We start from the raw sequence: 21,490 nt of genomic DNA on the forward strand, positions 1-21,490 counted from the left end.
CATTTCAGAATGGAGATTTATATGTACTGAAGGTGGAATTTAGTGTTAGTATTCTGAATACTCATAGCAGAAAAATTCCTTACCATTTCCAATATTGCCCATTGCAAGTTAAAGTTCTGCTTATATATCGTATATCATATAGCTCCCTGTCCTCAGCCTGAGCTAATGTAACTGCAGTGCAGGAAATCCTGAAGTCCATCACCAGATCAATAAAGCTAAGAGCTAAAGATTTTCTGATAGCTCATATAGATCACATTGAAAATGTGTTAGCAAATCGTTTACTCAGAGCTGCAGTAAACCTCATCTCGTGCCAAAGGCAGTAAATACATCTGCATGCAAACGGTGAACATCCTTCTAGATACTTTTTAATTGTGGATTTTGTTGTTGTAGGTCTTTTTCTTTTCTTTTCTTGTTTTTATTTTTTTCCCCCTTTGGACTGCCTGGAGGTTTGGGCAAGTATGAAATACATACCCTGGTTCATAGAGTCATAGTGTGGCTTGGGTTGGGAGGGACATTCATAAAGTTGTAAACCCCCAGTTAAAAGCAGACTGGATAAAAAGAGCTGTTACAATGTAAAATGTTTTTAAAAGGTAGTGTGTTCATAACAATACTTATTTCCTTTTTCAAACAATTATTTTGAACTGCTGATTAGCTGTTTAAGACTTTTGGAAATACATGTAACTGGATATGGAACTGGTAGTTCAAATTATGGAGAAATAAGAGCATTTGGCAGTCTAGGGACTAAATTACATGAGAAAGTAAAAAAAAACCAAAGAAGTAATGAGCATTTGGTCTTTCAGAGGCTGTTGATTGAATAAGAGAAGAATAGTTTATATAATTGCTCTATTAGTGCTACAAAGCATGGCCTTGGCTTGGCTTTTTGACATGTTCCTTGATTGTGGTGTAGAAAAAGAAGGGCATTTTTCAAGGAGATAATGATGATGACTTCATAGTCATCTTTCCTGGCTTCTGCAAGGCTAGAAGTATCACGCACCTGAGTGTTTTTCTGACTATAAACATTTAGGACAAATATTTATACTCTTTGAAACAGTTTGCCTTTTAATCAGTGTGTGTTTAATAATTGCAGTAAATTATAAGTGTCATTTGAGCTATCTGGGTTTCTGTCCTTATCTACTTATTCTGTGTTTAAGAAACAGATGTGTTAGGATCATGTGTTGTGCACTTCTAAATTACCCCATATGCCAGTGCTATTTGAAGGAGAGATAACCTTAGTGTTAACATTTCAAGACGCTGGAGGAAGGGCCGTTAGAAATATATGTTTTAGGCAGATCTGATGAGGTATAAAGTTACATAAGGCACCTTCCATATGACAAGCTGTGATATCAGTTGCTAGCAGCTTTAGGATGGTAAGCTATCTGCCTCATACTTTGTGGGATGTGTTCAGCCAAATGTTTTGGAGAATGAGTTTCAGATCCATTTTGTTCATTTTTAAAATCAACTTCAGAGGTGAAGGGTGGAACTTTTCTTGGTGAATTTTTGCCCAGCACTAATTTTCAGGTGTGGTTGTGAAATGACTGCATGTGCTGTGATATCTGTGTGATGCTGTTTTGATTATTCATTTAAAATCTTCCTCAGGCTTTTCAAGAAATGAGGACCCTATGAACTTTACTGTTTCCAGGTTGTTTGTTTGAAAGCAGATAAATAATACAAACAGAAAGTATACTCAAGAGTTAAGTGTGGAAGGTGAAAGCATTGAAAGATAGTGAGGAGAAGAATTAAACTCACCTGAGGTGATTTTAAGTCCATTTCTTAGCAGCCATATGCTATTCTTGCCTAAAACTCCTGTGAATAAGTGAAAAATGACTTTTTATTGCATTGGAGAGAAAACTTACTATTTCATTCTTGTGATAGTTATCCTTATTACTGAGATATATCAGATGTAGTGGAGAAGTTGCACTTCACTACAGCTATCTAGACTATAAAATTTGTCTTTTCAAATGGTTGCCATTTTCTTTCTGCTTTAAATTATATTGTTTGTGTGTGTTACAAAAAATAGTTACCAAATTAGAATAAACCTTCACCTTCTTCAGTTTATACAGTCGTGGTGGCCTTCTGCAGAGGAGCAGCAGAAATTAATCAATGTAAGCACTGCTATCTGCTCCATTGTCTGGTGAAGATACTGCTTTTATTTTCTTCTTGCCCACAAGCACCAGTATTACAGTAGCATCTTCAGTTCCCATCTTGTGTCTCTTCAGCAGAACTGAACACTGGTCTCTGCATGCCTTTTGCTTCACATGGTTTTCAGCAGTATTCTTTCATGCCTTTTGTTTCACAAGGTTTTCAGTCTTCTGGGCTGAAGAAAAGACACAGTGATTTAGAAAGGTAGGCAGAGAGGCCATATGTTCATTTCCCTGTCTTGGAGTGTTTGTAAGAGTCAAACAGTGTCACTGAACTTGATACAGCATTTGTGCTTGGAGATGTAGAGATATTCATGGTTGCATAAAAGTTGTGATCGAGACAGCTGTTCTAAGGGATTTCTGGATTTGTTAATGGGACTGTGGTTATGTCTGTGTTGCACATTGTACTGGGTTTAGATCTGAGCTTGGCTTATTTAGGTAGCTGAGATGGCCTTGCACTTGGAATGGGCAGTATAAAAATACCCAAAACTAAAGTCCTGGCATCCTCTAGACAGTCTGTCTAAGCCAGCAGAGATTAGTTAGCACTGTTAGAGTTTGGAACACTTTACTTTTCAGCTGTGCTAAAAGTGTCAGATGTATTTCCTACCATCAAGAATCAAGTGAATTTAACACAGGAAAGAGATGAGGTCTAAATTTTAACTTTTTTTTTTTTTTTTTTGATTGAGGGAAGCAGGGAACATAACTACTGAACATTGATCAAACTATTTAAAGAAAATTTTGCTTTATTTTCACATTTGGTTTGTGAACTCTCTTCCTACTCTTGGTATGCTGGTGCAAGGATGGGCTTGCAGAGGGACCAGGCTGGCTCTTCTAACAAAAATACCCAGCAAAACTCCTCAATGGTGATTAGAGCTGCTGCTTGCCAGCATGTGAAGAAAAGAGCTACAATTCCTCACTCACCCTGTCATGTTAAGGCACAGAAAAGTAATTAGCAGGTAAGATGTCTATTAATAGCTCCCACCACCTTTAGTTCAAACACCTGCTGACAAGCTATTACTCTGTGTAGTTCAGCTTCATCAAGTTCTTGTTTTATGATTGCCGGAAGGGACTCCATTAGAGCTTTTTCTGTTGGGGTGGGGTGTCTGAAGACACTCTGTGGCCTCCCACTGGGGGAGTGGATGCCTAGGCTTGTGTCACTTCTCGTAATCTCTACAGGCATGCAGAGATTTCTTTGTGGCTCTTTCAGTGACTGTGAATATATTTTGGCTAATGAAAGTACAACTCGTGTTAGTGCTGGCTAAATGTAGACTAGGGGAAAAAAAGAACTGTCTCCTTTGCCTGCAATTATCTTCTTACAGTGCTTGAAAATAAACACAGTGCTTTTCTAACAAAACCGTGTTGTTAATAGTGTACTATTGAATATAAAGTATGATTCAACTTGGCACTTTTTATTTAAGCATGCTTTTTCCTAGTATTAGAACACACAGCTCTGGTTGCTTTTAACATGGGCCAGAAATATTAGTGATAAACAAAGGGAGGATTTTGTTAGCTTGGCTGCTGCTTTAGGATCCTTCTACTTAAAGGCTTCAATAAATACAGCTGCCCCAAAATATATTTTGCCTGAAATTTATCTCTGTATTTTCGATCTCTGGCTTTATCTGTATGATATTACAGGTGGAGGCTTTACCAAAGTCAGTGCAATCCTCATGTAAGACAGAATTCACATGTGGCCTAGGCACAGTGTTTTATGTTAACATACACACACACACACACACACACACACACATTTGATGAATATGTGTTAAAACAGGCTTTGAATCTCTTAACGCTGCCTCTTCCTTCCCTCATATCTGATGGTGAAAAACAGCCTGTGAAAAAGAATGTGACTGTAGGTGGCCATCACTTAAATATTAAGAGGGAGCCACTAAGGTTTTGTAGCTGATTTTCTAAAGAAGTGTATACATAAATGCAGCCTATCTGCCTGTTGTACAAAAAACCCTGAGTGTTTTGCTTGGTCTGCAGTGTTCAATATTGCAGGTTTTCTTTTATTCTGGTGCTTTACTTTCTGCTGGTACTACAGGTCTGTACGCTGCCTGCCAGGGCTCCCTCTGGGGTGGGCATGGCGGCCTGCACAGGCTGGGAACCAGCAGGTGAGGGACAGACAAGGTGACAAAGAGGAGATGGCAAAAGAGAGGGAACTGAAATAATCTGGGGTTGTTGAAGACCTTTGGGATCCTGCCTCGGCCTCAGTGTGGTCTCCCCTGGCTGTGGGCCCTGTGTGGGGCACGGCTGGGGTGACAAGAAGGTGCCTGGCCTTGCACGGCACCCTCCCCACACACCCCCTCCTCACCCACCTTAGTTTTATTTTTGGATTATCAGACTCAGCTCCTTAGGAACAGCCTGCTGAATTAAGAAATTCAGCATTTCAGTGTGTCAGAAGGAAGGCAGCCCTGTGAGAAGGCCCATGGCTGGCCTGCAGCCTGTGGTTGTATCCCACGTGTGGGGGCGTGTTGTTGGGGCTTGCTTGTGGCTGGTCTTTAAGACATTTTTGGTGATGTATCATTCATCCAGAATATCTTTCATTTATTTCTTCCCCCATTAATTTTGCCAAAATGAGCTAGATGCTCAAGAAGCAGAATGAAGTAAGAACAAACCTGTTATCTTTTTCCAGCCTACTCCCCCTCACTCCTTAATTGTGCTTCCTCAGCAGACCAACCACAGAAAGCTGCAGGAAAAAACAGATATATTTTTATCTGATGTTTATCTTCTTATTTTAGACTGATTTAATAAGTTATTAGTTATGAGCCATTTAGCTGCATAATAATGTACATTTTTCTTTTCAATCCAAATTAATTGTTTTCATCTTGTATTTTTTTATTTATAACCTAATGCTCTCTGTTTTATAATTGCTCTTAAATATGTACATGGTGGAAAAGTTACTGCCCAAATATACAATTTGTCTTATTGGGATTGATTGTAGTGGCAGTGGACAGCATCTGTGTAGTTGAGAAACATGCCTGCAAAGCCTTCCTTGCCCAAGATAGGGATGTTCACAAAAGTTCCAGTTTATGAAGTGCAACCTTAGTATGTGGTCAGTGGCCCCTTCAGCTGAGTTCCAAAGCGCATTTTCTGCTGCAGAAGGATGGTTGTTGGTTGAGCAGCTGCCTCACAAAGTGTGCTCAGTTTACAGGCACACAGAGCTGGCTGGGAGGTGGCAGATGAGCTGTGTGCTGTAGTGTCTCCTTTCCATCATGAGCCCCCTTGGCATGGGAGTGGATGTTGTGGAAGGGCTGGGGGCTCACTGGGAATGGCTTCAGTATAGTGTTCCTGCAGTCCCTGTGTAGTAAAAGGGGATTAAATTCATTTAGTAGATGGTTTGGATTGGGGGCAAGACAACTGCTGTAAATAATCACCACCTCACATCGTGCCCCCTCAATTCCAATAGAAAAAGACTAAGGCGAATAAGCTTCAGCAATCTTAAATTAGCATTGGTGAGTGTATCTCTTCTCCCTTCTCTCCTTGTGGACAGATCAGCATGAGAAGCAAACCAGGGGCATGGGAGGAGAGCTGGGGCTGTCATGGAGTGTCATTAGGAAGTAGATTTTTCTGTGTGCTTCTGAGGGGCTTTGTGCATTCTACTTCATAGTTTGTGGTAGAAAATGGTCCATGTTCTGTAATGAGTAGCCCATTTCATTGTCAACTGAGCGAGTTCTCAACACCCCATGCTATCAGCCTGTGATGTGGCTAAAGTGAGAACCTTCAAAATTCCATAATTCTCTTAGAGGAGCACTAAACTCAAGTCTGTGCAACTGCTAATTCCTTTGCAAAGGCAAATAAGTCCTTTTTGTAATAACTCTATCACTCTTTGTGTATGTGAGGAAAACAAATCTTTTATAGAAATGACAAATCGCTGATGGTACTTTATTATATTGTAATTAAACATTAAATCAGGGCATTCTTGAGGGCTGTTTTGGTAACACTTGTACTTTTGAAGGATTGCCAGCTACTGTTTGTTAATATTGTTTGTTACTACTTTTTGTTAATATTTCTGCATAATTATTTATATCTCATCAGCACAGCTAAGGAATGTAATTTAAGCGAGTGACTCTTAAATGGAAACAAAGTTTTAAACTTGACTTTAAATGAGTGGGTAATAGAAGATAGAGGTCGTGCAGGGCAGCACTGTGTTCTCTGGTATGTGATTGTGGTGGTCCTTAACTGCTAAAAAATAATTTCAGTATGCTAATTAACTTACTTAGATCTCTGAGGCCAACAAAACCAATTTAGTGCCACAGCATGTCCATGCTGCGTACTTCTGCAAGTTGCAAGGCCTGGTGCCAGGTGTGTCTGAGGAGTTCTGAATATGGACACGGGGTACCAGTCTCTTATCATCAGGTCTACAGAGAGAACTCTCTGATCAAGGCCAGGTTGGATGGGGCTCTGCTCTAGTGAAAGGTGTCTGTGCACGTGGCAGGGGTGTTAGAACGAGATGGTCTTGAAGGTCCCTTCCAACCCACACCATTCTGTGATTCTGGTGCTCTACTGACAGTGATGCACTGCTTTGAAAAACAGTTTTCCAGACTAGGTTTTTTCTTTGAGATGTTTTTCTCAGTACACTTAGAACAAGTTAAAGGATCACTCATAATTTTGCTCTTCTTTTGTTCTCTTTTTATGCACTCCAGAAACAGAACATTCTATACATTTAAAAACTACTGAGTGGGTGTATTTCTGCCTTAATTACTAGGAATGAAGTAGAAGATCAGTTTTGCTGTTCTTGGTTCTTCTGTTCATCTGTAAAGCTAATTTTCTTTTCTTTGCTTTGCTTTTTTTTTTTTTTTTCAATGCAGAACTATGGTTTGGAAACAGAAAATCTAAAAACCCTTTCTCACAAACTGAATGCATCTGCCAAAAATTTGCAGAACTTCATTACGGGAAGGAGGAGGAGTGGTCACTATGATGGAAGGACCAGTCGCAAATTGCCGAATGATTTTCTGACATCAGTAGTGGATCTGATTGGAGCAGCAAAAAGTCTTCTGGCTTGGTTGGACAGGTAAAATCTCCCAAATGTCTCACAGGTAACCAGATCACGCACATGAACAAGCTCCAACTTCTTTACAAAATGTAACATAGAAACTGAATGGAAGCAGAATTACAATTCATTCATATGTTCTGAGGGGATATTTGCACCAATTCTTTTTTTTTTTAGGTCAGCATGCAATTCAGATTAGCTTTTCAATAGAGTAGCTTCATATGCACTGTCACCCTACACGCATATACTCAATGTATGTAAGCGAGAGGAGGACATCATTAGGTTTTATATGTATTTTTTACTAATACAAAGCAGCAATTTAACCTGCATAAATCAGATTAATTGCTTTGATACTATCAAGTTCACAAAACAGATCATACTTTTCATTTTATGGATGTCAACATATAATTCCAGAGTGTGTGTGTGTACAAACATGCATGTTATGTTTTAGGTTTTTTTAAATAGCAGTAAAATACTTCTGATTTTCTGGAGGTAGTGCTCTACACTTTAACCTCTGTTACCTAGGTCATATGTGGGACCAGGACTGAAGTGCTTTTGCTACATTTGTAGTGACTTTTTCTAATTATAACAAGAATAATATGCAGGTATTTAAGATGATAGTTGAAATTCCTAAAGTGGTTAAAAATAGTCTATGTGTAAGTCTTTATATAATGCATCACAGTGGATTTTCATCAGAGAAAATAAAATGCTTATCTTGATTTAAAGGTGTATCTTATTTTGTTTCTAGCAGCTGAAGTTTTGTTCAGAGTATGATCTTTGTGTAACTTTTTTAATCCAACAGAATTATTTTGTTTTACTGTTGTGTGTTTTGTGTTTCATTTTTCTGAGGAAAACCAACTTCTCTCCCATAAATGATTTCCATATAAATGGCTTAGGTGAGGCCTGAATCTTTTCCACTTCTTAAGCCGGGCTGTAAGCTCTTTGTTTTGCTCAGGAGATTGCAGCTACCGTTGCTTCTTCTTCTCTACTCCCTCTATAGCCCTTCCCCAAGTTTGAAACCCAGAGTACCTAAAGTTGGCTCCTAAATTTTTCTCTAGGTATTTAACATCAGTGTGTTGAGAATTAGTGCAATCTCATGGAAAGAGTTTAGTATTGAGACATGAAAATTTGGGAGTATATTTTTAGCTCTGTTCTAACCTGTTAGTGCTTGGAATATCTATAGGCTTCACTTTTTCTCCCTGCAAAATCGTTATTGGCAGAAAGCAACATATCATACTGGGTTTTGAAACAGAAAGAGCAGTAGAAAAACATGTTCTTTTGCATAGATGAGTCAGTTTTTGCCACAGATTTCTATTGAGAAATAATCTTGTTTGCTTCCTCATTGAAACTGTGGTCAAGATTAAAGACTGTTGGTTAGTAAGAACTCAAAGTTCGTTTTGGGTTTTGGTTGTTTGTTTGATGGGGTTTTGAGTTCTTTTTTTTTAATAGTCTGTTATTCAAAAGTGAATTTCATATATATGTACACGCATTAAGCACATTGAAGAGCAATGGGTTTTTTGCAACTAAATATAAATTTAATAATGGAAGTTCAGGAAGAAGGTAGTTATTGATGCTAGAACACATCTATTTCTAAGGACTGGTGTGTCACTGTAGTACTGTGCACTGCATGTACTTTTGCATTTAGCCGAAATGAAATGACAGCTGATCAGACCCAAGAATTCCAAGAAGTCAAAAATGAGGGAAATTATGGTGATATCATGCTTTCAGCAATGCTGTCTTGAGTGTCCAGAGAAAGCTTCAGATTTCCAGGAAAGTTCTTTTGAAGATCTAAACACCTGGTTCTAAGAAATGTTTTCTAAAAGATTTTAAGAACTTTCTGATTTATGAGCGTCTGGGTATTTTGGTAAAGTTTGTTCTTCTTCATTTGTGAAGACCCCAAAGGGGTGAAGGATGAAGGTAGGCCAATAACCACATTTTTCTCAGGAAGTGGGAACATCTGGAGATCAATATGATTCTGCTTCTTGTGTACCTTCTAAGAAAGTATTGGGGCCACTAGGGGGAGATAGAAAGATTTTAAAAATTGATTAGTAAAAGTTAGGAATGTGGATTTAATTTTATTCTGCACACCTGTCACTATCAAATCTAGACCCCAAATCTTAGTTTTTTGGTTGTTTTCTAGTACCAGTTCCATCTTAGGTTCTGAGAGGGGAGAGCAAACCATTAGGATGAATGAAGTGGCTGTTAGGGTTGTCCACCCCATTGCCCTTCTAGGCTATCCCTGTGCAGTGGATTTTGAGGTCATGTCTGGGAAGAGCAGCTAGCAGCAGCTCCAACTTGCATAGAGATGCAGTGATAGGGTTTTATACATAGGGAGTGGTGACAGCGCCATACAGGTTGTGCTTTACTTGTTGCTGTAGTGAGTGCTCTGTTTGTGATGTTTCTGTGGGACACTTAAGGTCTTTAAGGACTTTGTTAGGCCCGGCACAATTATTTAAAGGAGTGTAAGAGTTGTGATTAGCTGAGTTACTTTCACTGTAGTCTTGCTTGTAGTGCTACTGTGCAGGGCCGATCCAAGGACACTCTTTGTTCCAGGTCTTTGCCTGGAGCAGTCCTACTTCCAGATGTATGTCAGAAATTGAGTTTTACTGAAAATTAGAGTAGCTTTTATTGCCAGGCTTTAAAAGTGTTTTGGTTTAGTTTCATTTATGAACTGGAAATGTTAAAAGAGAATTCTATTTTCAAAAAAAGTTGTCTGAGGATTTTGAGGAGCATGGAATAACTCTCCTATAACATGCTGTAAGGAAACTGTCATCGCACTGATACGTTTGAATCTAATTTTAACTTCCTGTTACTTTCTCAGCCCACAAAATGTATCCTCTTTCAGGAGACTTCATAGCTTTAAAACCTTTTGTTTTATACCTTCTCCCTTATCTTAAAATTCTTTCAAGCAAATTTCCTGACAAGATCAGTGCCTTGAAAACCCATGAGTCTTTTGTGAAAGGGTGATGCATTTCTATGTGACTCTGAATGTAATTTAGACAGATGGAAACCCACACTTCAGGCTATAGCAAAAAAACTCCTTACCTGATCAAAGCAACTTGGCATTGAAACATCTCCTGTGATACTTCTCAGGAATTACAGTCAATCACGGCTTCTAGACTTCCAGGTAAATTGCTGGAGTTCTGTTCAGTCTTTACTCCTGTAATTCATGAAAGTTGTATTCTTTGGAATAGTAATATATGTCACCTTTCTTTATCTTCCTTCTTCTCTGATGTGTCAGATTCCTGGAAGTTCTTCTGCCTTCTATAGGGCTGATTCACTCCATCCTGATGAGGAATATTTAAAAATGTGTAATTAAATTAGGATTTCTCATTAAAATTCACTATTGTGGATTTGCACTATGCATGTGTTCAATATTTTGGCATAAAGCTATTTCTAACCTCATGAAAATATTTTTTTTCTATGCACTAGTATGTCCAATAGTATCTGCACATTTAATTGGAATTGAAATTAGGCATATTTATTTCTGTTAATCCTGGTTAAGGCTTCATTCTTAGACCACACATTTACAATCCACCTGAAAAACACTTTATAAAATGTTGCTATGTTGCTTTGTGTGTGGTTGTGTTGGTATTCACTGTCTCTGCAATTTCTGTATTATGTATACATTATCCATCCATGGCTTTCATGATCTAAAAGCAACATGAACGCCTCAAGGATTTTGAGAGCTGAAGTTACTTTTTTCCATCTTTAACAAAATTCTGTTAGGATTTTACTATGTTACTTGCATCTTCAATGACTCCAGTGAAAACTTCCCAGTTGTCTAGAGGCAAGCATAAACTGGAAAGCAATGATATCATAGGCATCTCAGAAAATTCTTCTGAGCCCCAAGTTTAGAGCATTTACCAATGCTTATAAGTAGCTTTCTCTCTGGTTAGGACACAGCCAGGTCTTGTACTGTACTCCCAGCTCATTTCTTTTCTACTGATTTGCTGATACCTATCAGTTGCAGTACTGAAATCACGATGAGTCCTGAATTTCTGAGTGCTCAGATTCGTCCAATAGATTTTCTCCCAGATCTTAGAAGACCACCTGACAGGCAGACAGAAAGTTGTATCTTCTTCAGAAGCTGGCACAACTCTGAGCCTTGAATTTGTCTCCTAATGAGTCAGAAGCTGCTGCGAAGTGAAGACAGCCTTGGGAGCAGAATGCTTTTACAAATCCTTTAAGCACCTCATTGTTCCTCTTCCACTGGACATCATATGTTTTTCTTTCATGGGACAGCTGGATTTAACAGGTACACCTCATTACTGTAGTCTTGACTGGGAAGAACTGTATTGTTCTTTGTGGAAGAGGAAGGATCCTTAGCAAACCTGGACTGAGGTCACATTTGAAGGCAGCTTCATGAGCTCTGTCTCTTCCCATTTCTCTCCTTGCTCTGCCAGCACAAACTTCTGGTGATGTCATCTTCCACGTTGTTTCTGGTTTGATATGTTCTCTTCATTCACCTTCACCACATTCACTTGTCTTTGCCAACCAAAATCCCTGGAAATCTGTATTTCCTGCCGATTGCCCGAAGCAAGAATAGAATTCTTAGTTGTGCTTCTGGGCTTCTTCCTGTCTAGTCTAGTGTTTGGGCTATGTTGTCTGGAGCAAGGACTCCTTATACCATATATCTTATGCAGCATCAGGAGAACATTTTGGATCTTAAGAATAGGACTAATACCTGTATGAAGTATAAATGCAGACTTAGAGAATAATAGTGAGGAAGGATTGGTTGTTTTTAGGGCTACATGAGTCCTCATTAAAGAGACAGTAAGATAATGTGGTAGGTTTTTTTTTTTCTTTTAAGAATTTAAGAAAATACAGTCAACTTCCCATGAGATAACTACTACAACATTTTGCGTCTGTTGTTGTGTCACAGGTTTCAATGGTCGTGAATTAGGATTTGTCAAGCACCACTGGATTTTTTTAGTGTACTGTTTGACTCAGCCATCTGTGTGGGCAGAGATTCAATATGTCTTTCACAGCAACTCTTCTGTAGCTCTTGTTTTTCATACTAGCACTATCCCCTTTTTGGGAATAAAAAACTTGAACTGCTGCTGCAGATTACACTGCAGTCTAAGTAGGAGAAACAAAGAGATTTTGTGGAGATAGATTTTTGTATTCAAGACTTCCAGTGCTGTGGCCAGAGAAAAGCTAGCAGGCTGACAAATATGCATCAGTCTGATTAACTTACCACTGCTGTCTGGACACATGGTACATGAATAAAATGGAAAAAGAAGGTGAACAAAAAACCTAACTGTAGCTAGAAATTGTTGGTTATATAAACTATATGGTAAAATTGCTGATAGAAATAAAAAAAATATATAAACTTTCACAGTAAAAGGCCTTTTTGGCAAGTCTAGGTCTGCTTTTAGGGTCGTTCACAGAATACTGGGGTGTAATCCTATAACTTCTAAACCTCAGGTGGGCAAATTATTTTGGTACGGGCATGAATTGCTGCAATTCTGTGAAGCAGTCGTATCCATTCAGAAATCCTATTAAATAAGAACAAAATCTGTTCCTGAAGTTAAGGACATTTGAATGCCTCAGTGGCTGACAGCATCAGCAGCTTACACCATGAAATTTTTTTGGTGATGCTTTGATGCATCAGAGAAGTGCAGCCTGCAATGATGTAAATGGTCTTGGTTTATGACGGAGCAAATCTGGGTGTTTGGGTTTAGCACACCCTTTAAGTGTGCATTGTAGTAGGAGAACACTCCCCACACCAAAATGGATGTCCTTCTTTTCACCATGGTGACATACTCAGTGCATACATTTCCTTCCATTGTAGGTAGAATGTATTCAGCTGCGTTTCTTTGCCTCATTATTTTTGGTGAATGAGCCCTGGTGATGTTTATGGCGTGACTGTTTTGTAGTTTTAGTAAAGAGGCGCGTTGTTTGAAAGCCCATAACTTCTTTCTTACAAAGAAAGTGTTACTGGCTTGGAGTCTCCTTTATTAGAGACTTCATACAGTCCTGCTAGCTGTGCTTGGTTATTACTTGTCCTGACAGGGTAAATCTGCTTTATACACAAAGTAGTGGGAGTAAACAAATGAAACCCAAGCAAAAAGAAATAAAAGATGTTAGCGTTTCTTTACTCACCACACTGGTATTGCACTATTTATCAGCTGGGTTTCAGCCTTAAACCTTTGAATCTTATTTCCTTTATGCATTTCCCTTTTTGCTGGTTTGAGTGGTATACCAAACCTGTCAGTAAGTGCTGCCTCAGAATGCTATGGTACTTAACTGTATTGTGCTCCTGGAACAGCTGTAGATGTTTAATAGAGCACTCATTTAAAGAATTCCTTTGTCCAGTGTGAATTTTACTGCATTCTTCCCTGACTCTACATAAAGCAGTTCCATTAGAAATACAAATAAAATGTTTGTTTCATGAAAGCCTAGAACTATGAACCTTAGATGGCTTAGGCAATGTATATACAACAGTATTGTGCATTCAGATTTTTATTTGACCTCAGTATGTTGCCTTTAAAGACTGCGTTATATTGCAGCTTTGGTTGCCTCTCTCTTTGAAAGATTTTGGACTATTACGTTTAATCAAAAGGCTCTGAGGATGTTTTCCCTTGTTAGGATGCTAAAATAAGCATGATACTGGTTTTAAACTGCTCACAGTGATTATTGTTATAAAATATCTCAGTACTACAACTAATGGTGAAATAGGATGAATTTTTGATTTGGGTTATGCTTTTACTAACAGCATTCTGAATTTGTCCAAATTGCAACTTTTTAAAGTGAAATTATTATTTCTATGTATTATTTCCCCTTAATGTTATATGAAGAAGACTGATGAGGAGGCTAAAGCGTATGAGGAAAAAATAGTTGATAATGTAGAAATAGTGAGGGTATGCATCTCCTTTGCAAAATTTTAATTGTTTTTGAAGAATTTTTTTCATGTGGAATCAATAGTTGTAACTATTAATAGTGTTGAATTGTATTATTTTTTAATTCTGTGATGGAATTAGCTGTGCTATGTTAATGTGACCGGTTTTTCTAAGAGTCCTTCAGGGTGGTTTCATGAATGAATGTTTAATAATAGAACTTATTTTTTCATTCTGAAAGATGCTGATGCTGTTAAAAATGCTAATTAGGTCTCAATTCATAAAAGTGTACACACATACATGTGTGTTGCAGCCTACATTACCTGTGTATAAACAAAGTCACATTTCAGAGGTGTTAGATTATTTATGTCAGACACTGGTTTAAAAAAGTGTGAAAAGAACCAGTAGCCTTTTCATGCCTTGTCTTAGGAAAACTTTACATCCTATATAGATGAGGGCATTGAAGTGGATTGACTTTAGTATTTTAAAAAAAAAAGTAAGCACCACTGTTTTTTCCCTCTGGATGAGGTGTTTCAAAGCTCTTCATCTTGCCCCGGTGTCTCATAAGGTAAAGGTTCACAATGTGGGTTTGCATAGTGGAAAAATATCGTGGTTCCCACTTTTCCAGCTGTATTCATGATCACAAAATGTCTATTAACTTAATTATCCTTGAAACCTATTACCCACTCATTTGTGAATGTGGTTTGAAAATGACTAATGGCTTCAAGTGGTGGAAAGGAGAAGGATGGAGAAAATGCGAGACTAAAGGCAAAAACTACCCTGTATGTGTTTGCAAAAGCATTCATGTGATTGTGTAAATTTATTTTCCTTAAGATATCAGGTGTAGAAGGTTAGACAAATAATGAAAATGGGAAACCAGCAGAGGTCTGGAAGAGGAAATGAGTGGAAAGGGCATGTGGTAGATGTGCTGTGGGGCTACAAAGGTGTTTCCATGTGGGTGTTGCAAGGAAATTGCCATTCTGAAGGAAGAACAAACGAATTACATGAGAAACAGTAAAAAATCTTCCACAAAGAGGGAAATGTGTATTGGAAATATCTTGGAAATGACTGTGAGAGGTGAGACACTGAGATCAATGTTGCAGCAGGAAGTGGGACAACATGTGACCCCAGACCAAGGCAGTTCTTTAGTTCCTGTTTAAATTTAAAAGCACCAAATTGGACAGTACAGGTGTTGAAAATTGCAAGTTTTTCTCGGGGAATTTTCTTCACTGGAGTTGTATGATGTTCCTCAGACCTGAAGGTCCTAGGGTCTGTGAAAAATGTGGCTTTGAAAGAAAAGCATAGAAATTGCAAGGTGATAGAAATGGCTCTGCCAAGCCGAGGATTTTTTTTTTTAAGTACAGAGAAGTTGTCTAATTAAACAGGGAATTTCTTATACCTGGTGCAGGTCTTAAGGAAGAAAGGGTTTTAGCAGCCACCTGAAGTTATAGTATATGTAGGCTTTATTTGCATTTATACAAGTTGATTCATCTATTCACATTCATTAATATTGGGCTGTATTAAAATTATAAGCAATGGGTATATTATCAATGAAGAGATTTTTTTGTCAGATTGGTATTTTACACTGTGTCTCATGTGAAATCCAGTTGGGGATCCTACAGTGAAGTTTCTGTTGCTATTTTGATTGAAACTGCTGGCATGTTGTTACACTGAATCTTGCAGGACTTTGTCTACTGAAGTTGAGGCTTGGGATGGAATCACAAAATACATTTCCTTTGGAGGCAAACATTTAGAGAGGCCCTTACCATTTATCTAGCTGCTTATGTAGAAGTGGCTGTGTAATTGTGCATGCACATGGCCTCCAGGGATAGGGTCTGAACTGGAGATGGGGAGAAAAGGGAGTTGCAGTTTTACTGGTCCAGTTTCCAGCAATACCCCAGAGAGGCATCTGCAGAAATTGATGCAAGGGAGTTGGTTTAAAAGCTACAGAGACTTCCAGAGGAGGCAGTTGGAGGATCCCTTTGGTTTTCTGCAGAAGCAGAGTTTATTTAAACCATGAACCTGCCTCCTTATCTTTTTAAGTTGTGAAGCACTTCTCAAAATCTTACATCTTAGTTGTTGATTTGTAGTAGTCTTCTTCCTCCTGCTGACACCCTTGCTGCCTGCTTGATGTGCTGATGCCAGTAAATCTTCACTGGGATAACTTAAATCTAACTAAAATGAGTAATGTCTCAGTCCCTTTGCCTGCTCTTTAAAGTCAACAAAGTTTATTTGGGGCATTTTTAATGATTTTCACTAAGAGTAATGATGGTAAAAAATACTCGTACTTTTCTCATGAACCGTGAAACCAAACTAAATTACAAAAGTATGAGGGAGTATGATGTGGTATTAGAAGCCAAAGCCTACTGTGTGATTTTGTTTAGAGAAATGCTGGAGGCTGTGAAATGTCAAATAGATTCCAGTTGTGTAATTTCAGGATCAAATCGTATTAACACCCATACTTAAAGTAAAATAATACCATTTGCTAGTTTGATTCCATTCATCTTCAATAAAATCAAGTTCCTAAATGAACATGACCTTTTTAAATCAAGGTTTCAGGTAGATTTCAGAACCTCAATAGTTACAATTATGGAAGGAAAAATCAGTGGTTTTATACATCTTGACTAGTGTACTTCTTCAAACACAATTATCACAGAATCCCCTGAGTTAGAATGGACCATCATGATAATTGAGTCCATCTCCTAACTCTGCACAGGACACACCAACAATGACACCAAGTGCCTGAAAGCATTGTCCAAATACTTCTTGAACTCAGTTATGAACCAAGCAGTTCAGTTACCTTGTTACCTTTCATCCTTTAATATGCTCATATATCTCCTAAACTTCAGTAATAATCTCTGGGTGTGCCTGTGGGTTGGCCTGCTCTAGTGTGTACCTACTGTATGGTTGTCATATGCTGCAGAAGTCTTGGCCTCTGAATTGTGAGTGTATGTCTATGTCCAGTGACTTTCATAAGGCACCTTTTGGAACTTACCTTAGCTTCCAGTGTCTGTACTTTCATTTTAAAAGAATGTACTGGTTTCCTCTCTAGAAAATAAAGGCAGAAAGTGGATGTCATTGTGTGATGTATTATATAAAATTAAAGCTGGTAGACTTAATTAAGCACCTCAGAGTTAATTCTGTCTTATGAACCATCAGGGCTGGATTGAGAGCCCTAGAGAAGAAAGAGAGCATGAGAAGAAACCATCAGAGATAGTGGAGTTCACATGGGGTTATTAGTGGACAATTCCAAATCTGCCCACACTAAAATTTCAGTAATTCTGTGTTTAGAATTACTGTAATTTAGAAACCTGTTAGTGCCAGTACAAACAGAGTATTTACAGCTATCACTGGGACTTGCTTATAGCAAAGTTCTTTGTACTGGAAATGTCTTCAGGCTTAAATAAGGAAGGCAAAATACCAAGCAGTGCTCTAAAACTCTTCAAGGTATATTCAACTGTATGCAAAGTGATGAAAGAAGCCATTTGGGGAAGGGATTAGTGAACCATCCTGATATAAGGACAACCTCACTACCACCTGTTTTTTTGTGTGTTTTAAATGTTTGAAGCAGGTAGAGACAAATGCTATCTTTGTGATGCTAATAATGCCCATAAAGTCCTAATAAAGTCAAGCTCTTGACTCCTCTTAGAGAAAATAACAGTCCTGCCTAGTGTTTGGCTACTTCTTGAATAAAAAATATAGGTCACGTATATGAGCTTACAGTTTGTGAGGCTTGTAGGACACAAATTAGATAACCAAATACATTTTAGCAGTGCCTCTAGAAGGCAAGCAAGCTTCCAGGTAGGCAAGCATTTTAAACATCCTAATATAAAGTTTTTAAAGGCTGGGACACATGTAGGTAAGGTCTGTGAATGTTGGATTACACTGTGCATTTCACTAAGCAGTTCTGACTGTAGCACAGTGTGTGAGAATGTCAGGTTGTGCTTCCAGTTTAGGCTTTGTAGCCACTTCTCAGCATTCTTCGATGCATCTCTGGCTTTAAATGCTGTTTCCGCCTCTAGATTCTACCTATTCCAAATCGCTCTACTACTTCCCCCAGATATTAGATCAAATCCCAAGAATCCCAGTGAATCAGCCAAAAGCTTCTCTGATCTCATTCACATCTGGACACCGTTCCTATCACAGGAGGAAGTAGTGCCTCTGACTGTCTTTATAAGGGTATTCCCAAACCAATGCAGAAGGCCAGCTGGGCTTCTTCTGGGGGAGTAAAGCTAGTCCAGAAGTAAACTGTTAGAAATAATGCTTTTCTAAATGGAATTTCTGAAAGAGGAACTTAAAACTGCAAGTGGATATCTGCTAGTGCTATTCAACTTATTTCTTTTTTTTTTCTTTTATTTTTAGATCACCTTTTGCTGCTGTCACAGATTACTCAGTAACAAGAAATAATGTCATACAACTCTGTCTGGAACTAACAACAATAGTACAACAGGTATGAGACAGTCTGCTTAGCAGTTTATTTTTTTCTGAACTGTAAATGGCTATTACCTTCTTCCCCACAATTTTGTTTAACACAGGCTATATCATTGTCCAACCAAAATAAGGGAATACTAGTATTTAGTAAATGCTTTTGAAAAATTCTATTTTCTGGTTTTATAGTACTAGTTTGTGTTGTTCTGTGTACATGGCTCTGCATATCTCAGCAGTAATATTTATCTTGGGTTCTCTAGTATAATATAATCACTATAAAATGAGGTAACTACTTGATAATTTGCATCTTTAATTATATTTTTTATATTATTTATTTGTCTTTAAATTTTAATTACCTGTCTGGTTCAAATGATCTATATATATATTGAACTTTAGTAATCCTTTCTTCCCTAAAGTTTGTATCATTTAGACACCTGTTGAAACATGCTGCCATGGGATGGTTAGAATGTTTTGATTATATTTTTGTACATCCTATCTTCAAGAAATCCAGAAGTAGTTACTGAGAAGTAACTTAGTTAATGGGCTTCACTGGGGAATGCAAACCTGGGGACCTTCCCTGCCCTTCTGTCTGTGGGTTAGGTCTGTCTCTTGTTCTGCTGTCTGTTGTTCTGCTGAACTGTGAAGTCTCTGCTGCCAGGCAGAAGTCTGAGGGATGGTTTGCACTTGAGAAATTAGAGTGGAGAAAAAGGGAGAGAGTGGGCTAAGTAATAGGAGCCCTGAGGAGACTTTCTGGTTTTCACAAGCATCACACCAAACTAAGAAAAACTAAACTTCTGACTTAGCTGTCCAGACTGGTCATTTTCCACTGTGCATCACTGTCTTTAGATAGTTTTTAGATGAGGGAAGGAGGCACCTGATCAATTTTCATGTGTCCCCTATTAACGAGAAAGTGGGTAAAGTAGCAACCACAGCAGTATTTCCCAGGAATTAGGTCATTATCAATTCTTCTGAAAAATTCATCCCTATCCATCATACTGCTAATTCACCATGGTGTAGGTTGTTATTTCTCTAGATATATTTTTCAGTGTGAATGAGAATAAATGTTACTGTTTAATACCTTTGGAGAACAGCATTTTTACCTTCTCCAAAAATGGCATAATTCTGCAATCAGAAAGCAGAATTGACTCCTTTTGAAGTCAAAAGAAGCATTTATGTGCCTAAATTTAAGCATGTACTGAAATTCAGTTGGGCTGTATTCAGAAGAACGATAATGAAAAATTCCATTAGTGGTCTCAAACATGTGTTTTGTGCTCAACTTAAATGCATTCCAGTGGTGCATTTCAAAATGTCCTAGCTGCTGTTTTTTAATATGCTCACTGAACACACTGAGATTCTTCATTGTGCTTTCTTTTGGCTGTAAATTAAATCTTTCAATATCATGTGGTTTTTCTGTCTCAGAATCTTGTTTTCTTTTATATGCAAAGTATTTTATAGTATCTTACTAGCTTAGGGTTTTTTTTATAAAAATCTACAGAAGGCAATGTTGCAGTTTTTCTTTTTAACAGCAGAGAACAGTTTCTTATAATGCTTAAAGGTTTATAAAAGGTATACAGTCTGTACATTTTTAATAACTTTGAACTTTTTTAAGACTTCTGTAAAATTTCAAAACAGAACTTCAGTAGCTAGGTTCCATTAGGAACTTTTGGTGTTGATTAATTTATAGTCAATGTTTGGATTTATTAACCAAAACCAATAAACCAATTCTGTAGTCAAGATGAAGAATAAAAAGCACTAAACTTAAAGTGGCTTGCTTGAATTATTTTGCACATTTTGAAGGCAATTGTAATACTGTGTTTCTTCATAGAATTAAATAATATTGCGTGTCTCTCTCATTATCAAAGCTAAGTGGATAATGAATTAAAATGACAGTATTGCATCACTCTTATAAGGATAAAGTCTAAGAAAACCTAATGAGTGTCTATGTTTTAACTTATAAATAATTGAAAAAGCTGGAGTTAGAGACAAATTTTGGTATAAAATGTGGGAAGACACATGCTTTGTTTTAACTATCAGGCCACTGCAAGTTATCACTGTAGCCTGCACTAATCATCTGCTTCTATGCAGCTGCTTTATTTTGGCTGAGGTATTTTTTCCTCCCCCTTAGGATTTTAGGATATTGTTTCACAGCTTCTTCGTGCAGATTTTGACTTGTAATACTGTCCACCTTGCTGATGGCTTCTCTTATTCAGGGCTTGCATTCTTGTTCATTTTTATAAGAAACTCCTTCCTTGCAGAAAAACTGGAGGGGAAAAAAAGAATTTAAAAAACAAATCCATGAGACTGTTATTTTTTTTTTTTTTTGCTACCATTTCCTTGCATTCTCTCTCCTATACACATCTGTCTCAGTAGGAATTGAAGGCTGAGCATTATCTGTACTTTTTGTTTCCTTTGGTATGCATAAAAAAGGCCAGTACTTTCTTGATGGTACAGGATAGATGTTAAAGGGCTATGTTTGTGTGTGTGTGAGATTGCTTTAGGTTGTGCTTTGTTTACATTTGGTTCATTCATGAATTTAGATTTGTGTTGACAGAATTACTCCAGTCACAAATGTGTATCAGGAAGAACATGAGAGCCTGTTCTTGATGGTGTTCATGGAAGTCTTGCTGTTGACTTAGATAGTTGGGTTATTCATCTTCAGAAGGTGCCAAGAACTGGTTGGTCCTTTTGAGTGTGCTCATTTTAGTTTAGAAAGGTAGCAGTAGCTACTCTTTTAACTTTAGGGAACAGAAGATTTCTTGCTTTCTTAGGCAATCTGTGGACACCTTTTATTTTTATTCTCAATGCTCTTATTCCTCAGGAATTCATTAAGGTTTTACTAAAGAAGCTTTCTTCTTTAAAATTGAAGCCCTAGAAATCTTGGGAATATCTGAAAAGTCTAATTTTATGTTGACTTTGTAAGTTATCAGACGCTAAAGAAAACTTTGCTGCTGAACACACTATTTCTTTTGCTGCTCTTTTATAGTGATCATTAGTAGCCCTCATCACATGTTTTTTGCTTTCCTTAATCAGCTTTCACAATGATTTGCGGTGTTTATTTCGTTTTCAAACCACTGATGTTTATCTTGCAGCTT

At 37.8% G+C, this 21,490-nt stretch overlaps 1 protein-coding gene across 8 annotated transcripts in view; it reads left to right on the forward strand.

The window, feature by feature from the left end:
- The window catches only part of CNKSR2 (connector enhancer of kinase suppressor of Ras 2), a 207,655-nt gene that overhangs the window by 42,168 nt on the left and 143,997 nt on the right, over positions 1-21,490 (forward strand). For all 8 annotated transcript variants that reach the window (XM_066545420.1, XM_066545422.1, XM_066545421.1 and 5 more), the window contains exons 3-4: positions 6,947-7,149; positions 18,333-18,420. In XM_066545420.1, coding sequence (XP_066401517.1) covers positions 6,947-7,149; positions 18,333-18,420 — 291 coding nt within the window. The remainder of the gene's footprint in view (positions 1-6,946; positions 7,150-18,332; positions 18,421-21,490) is intronic.

The sequence above is a fragment of the Molothrus aeneus genome, chromosome 2, assembly GCF_037042795.1.
Source record: "Molothrus aeneus isolate 106 chromosome 2, BPBGC_Maene_1.0, whole genome shotgun sequence".
In the NCBI taxonomy this organism is placed as follows: domain Eukaryota; kingdom Metazoa; phylum Chordata; class Aves; order Passeriformes; family Icteridae; genus Molothrus; species Molothrus aeneus.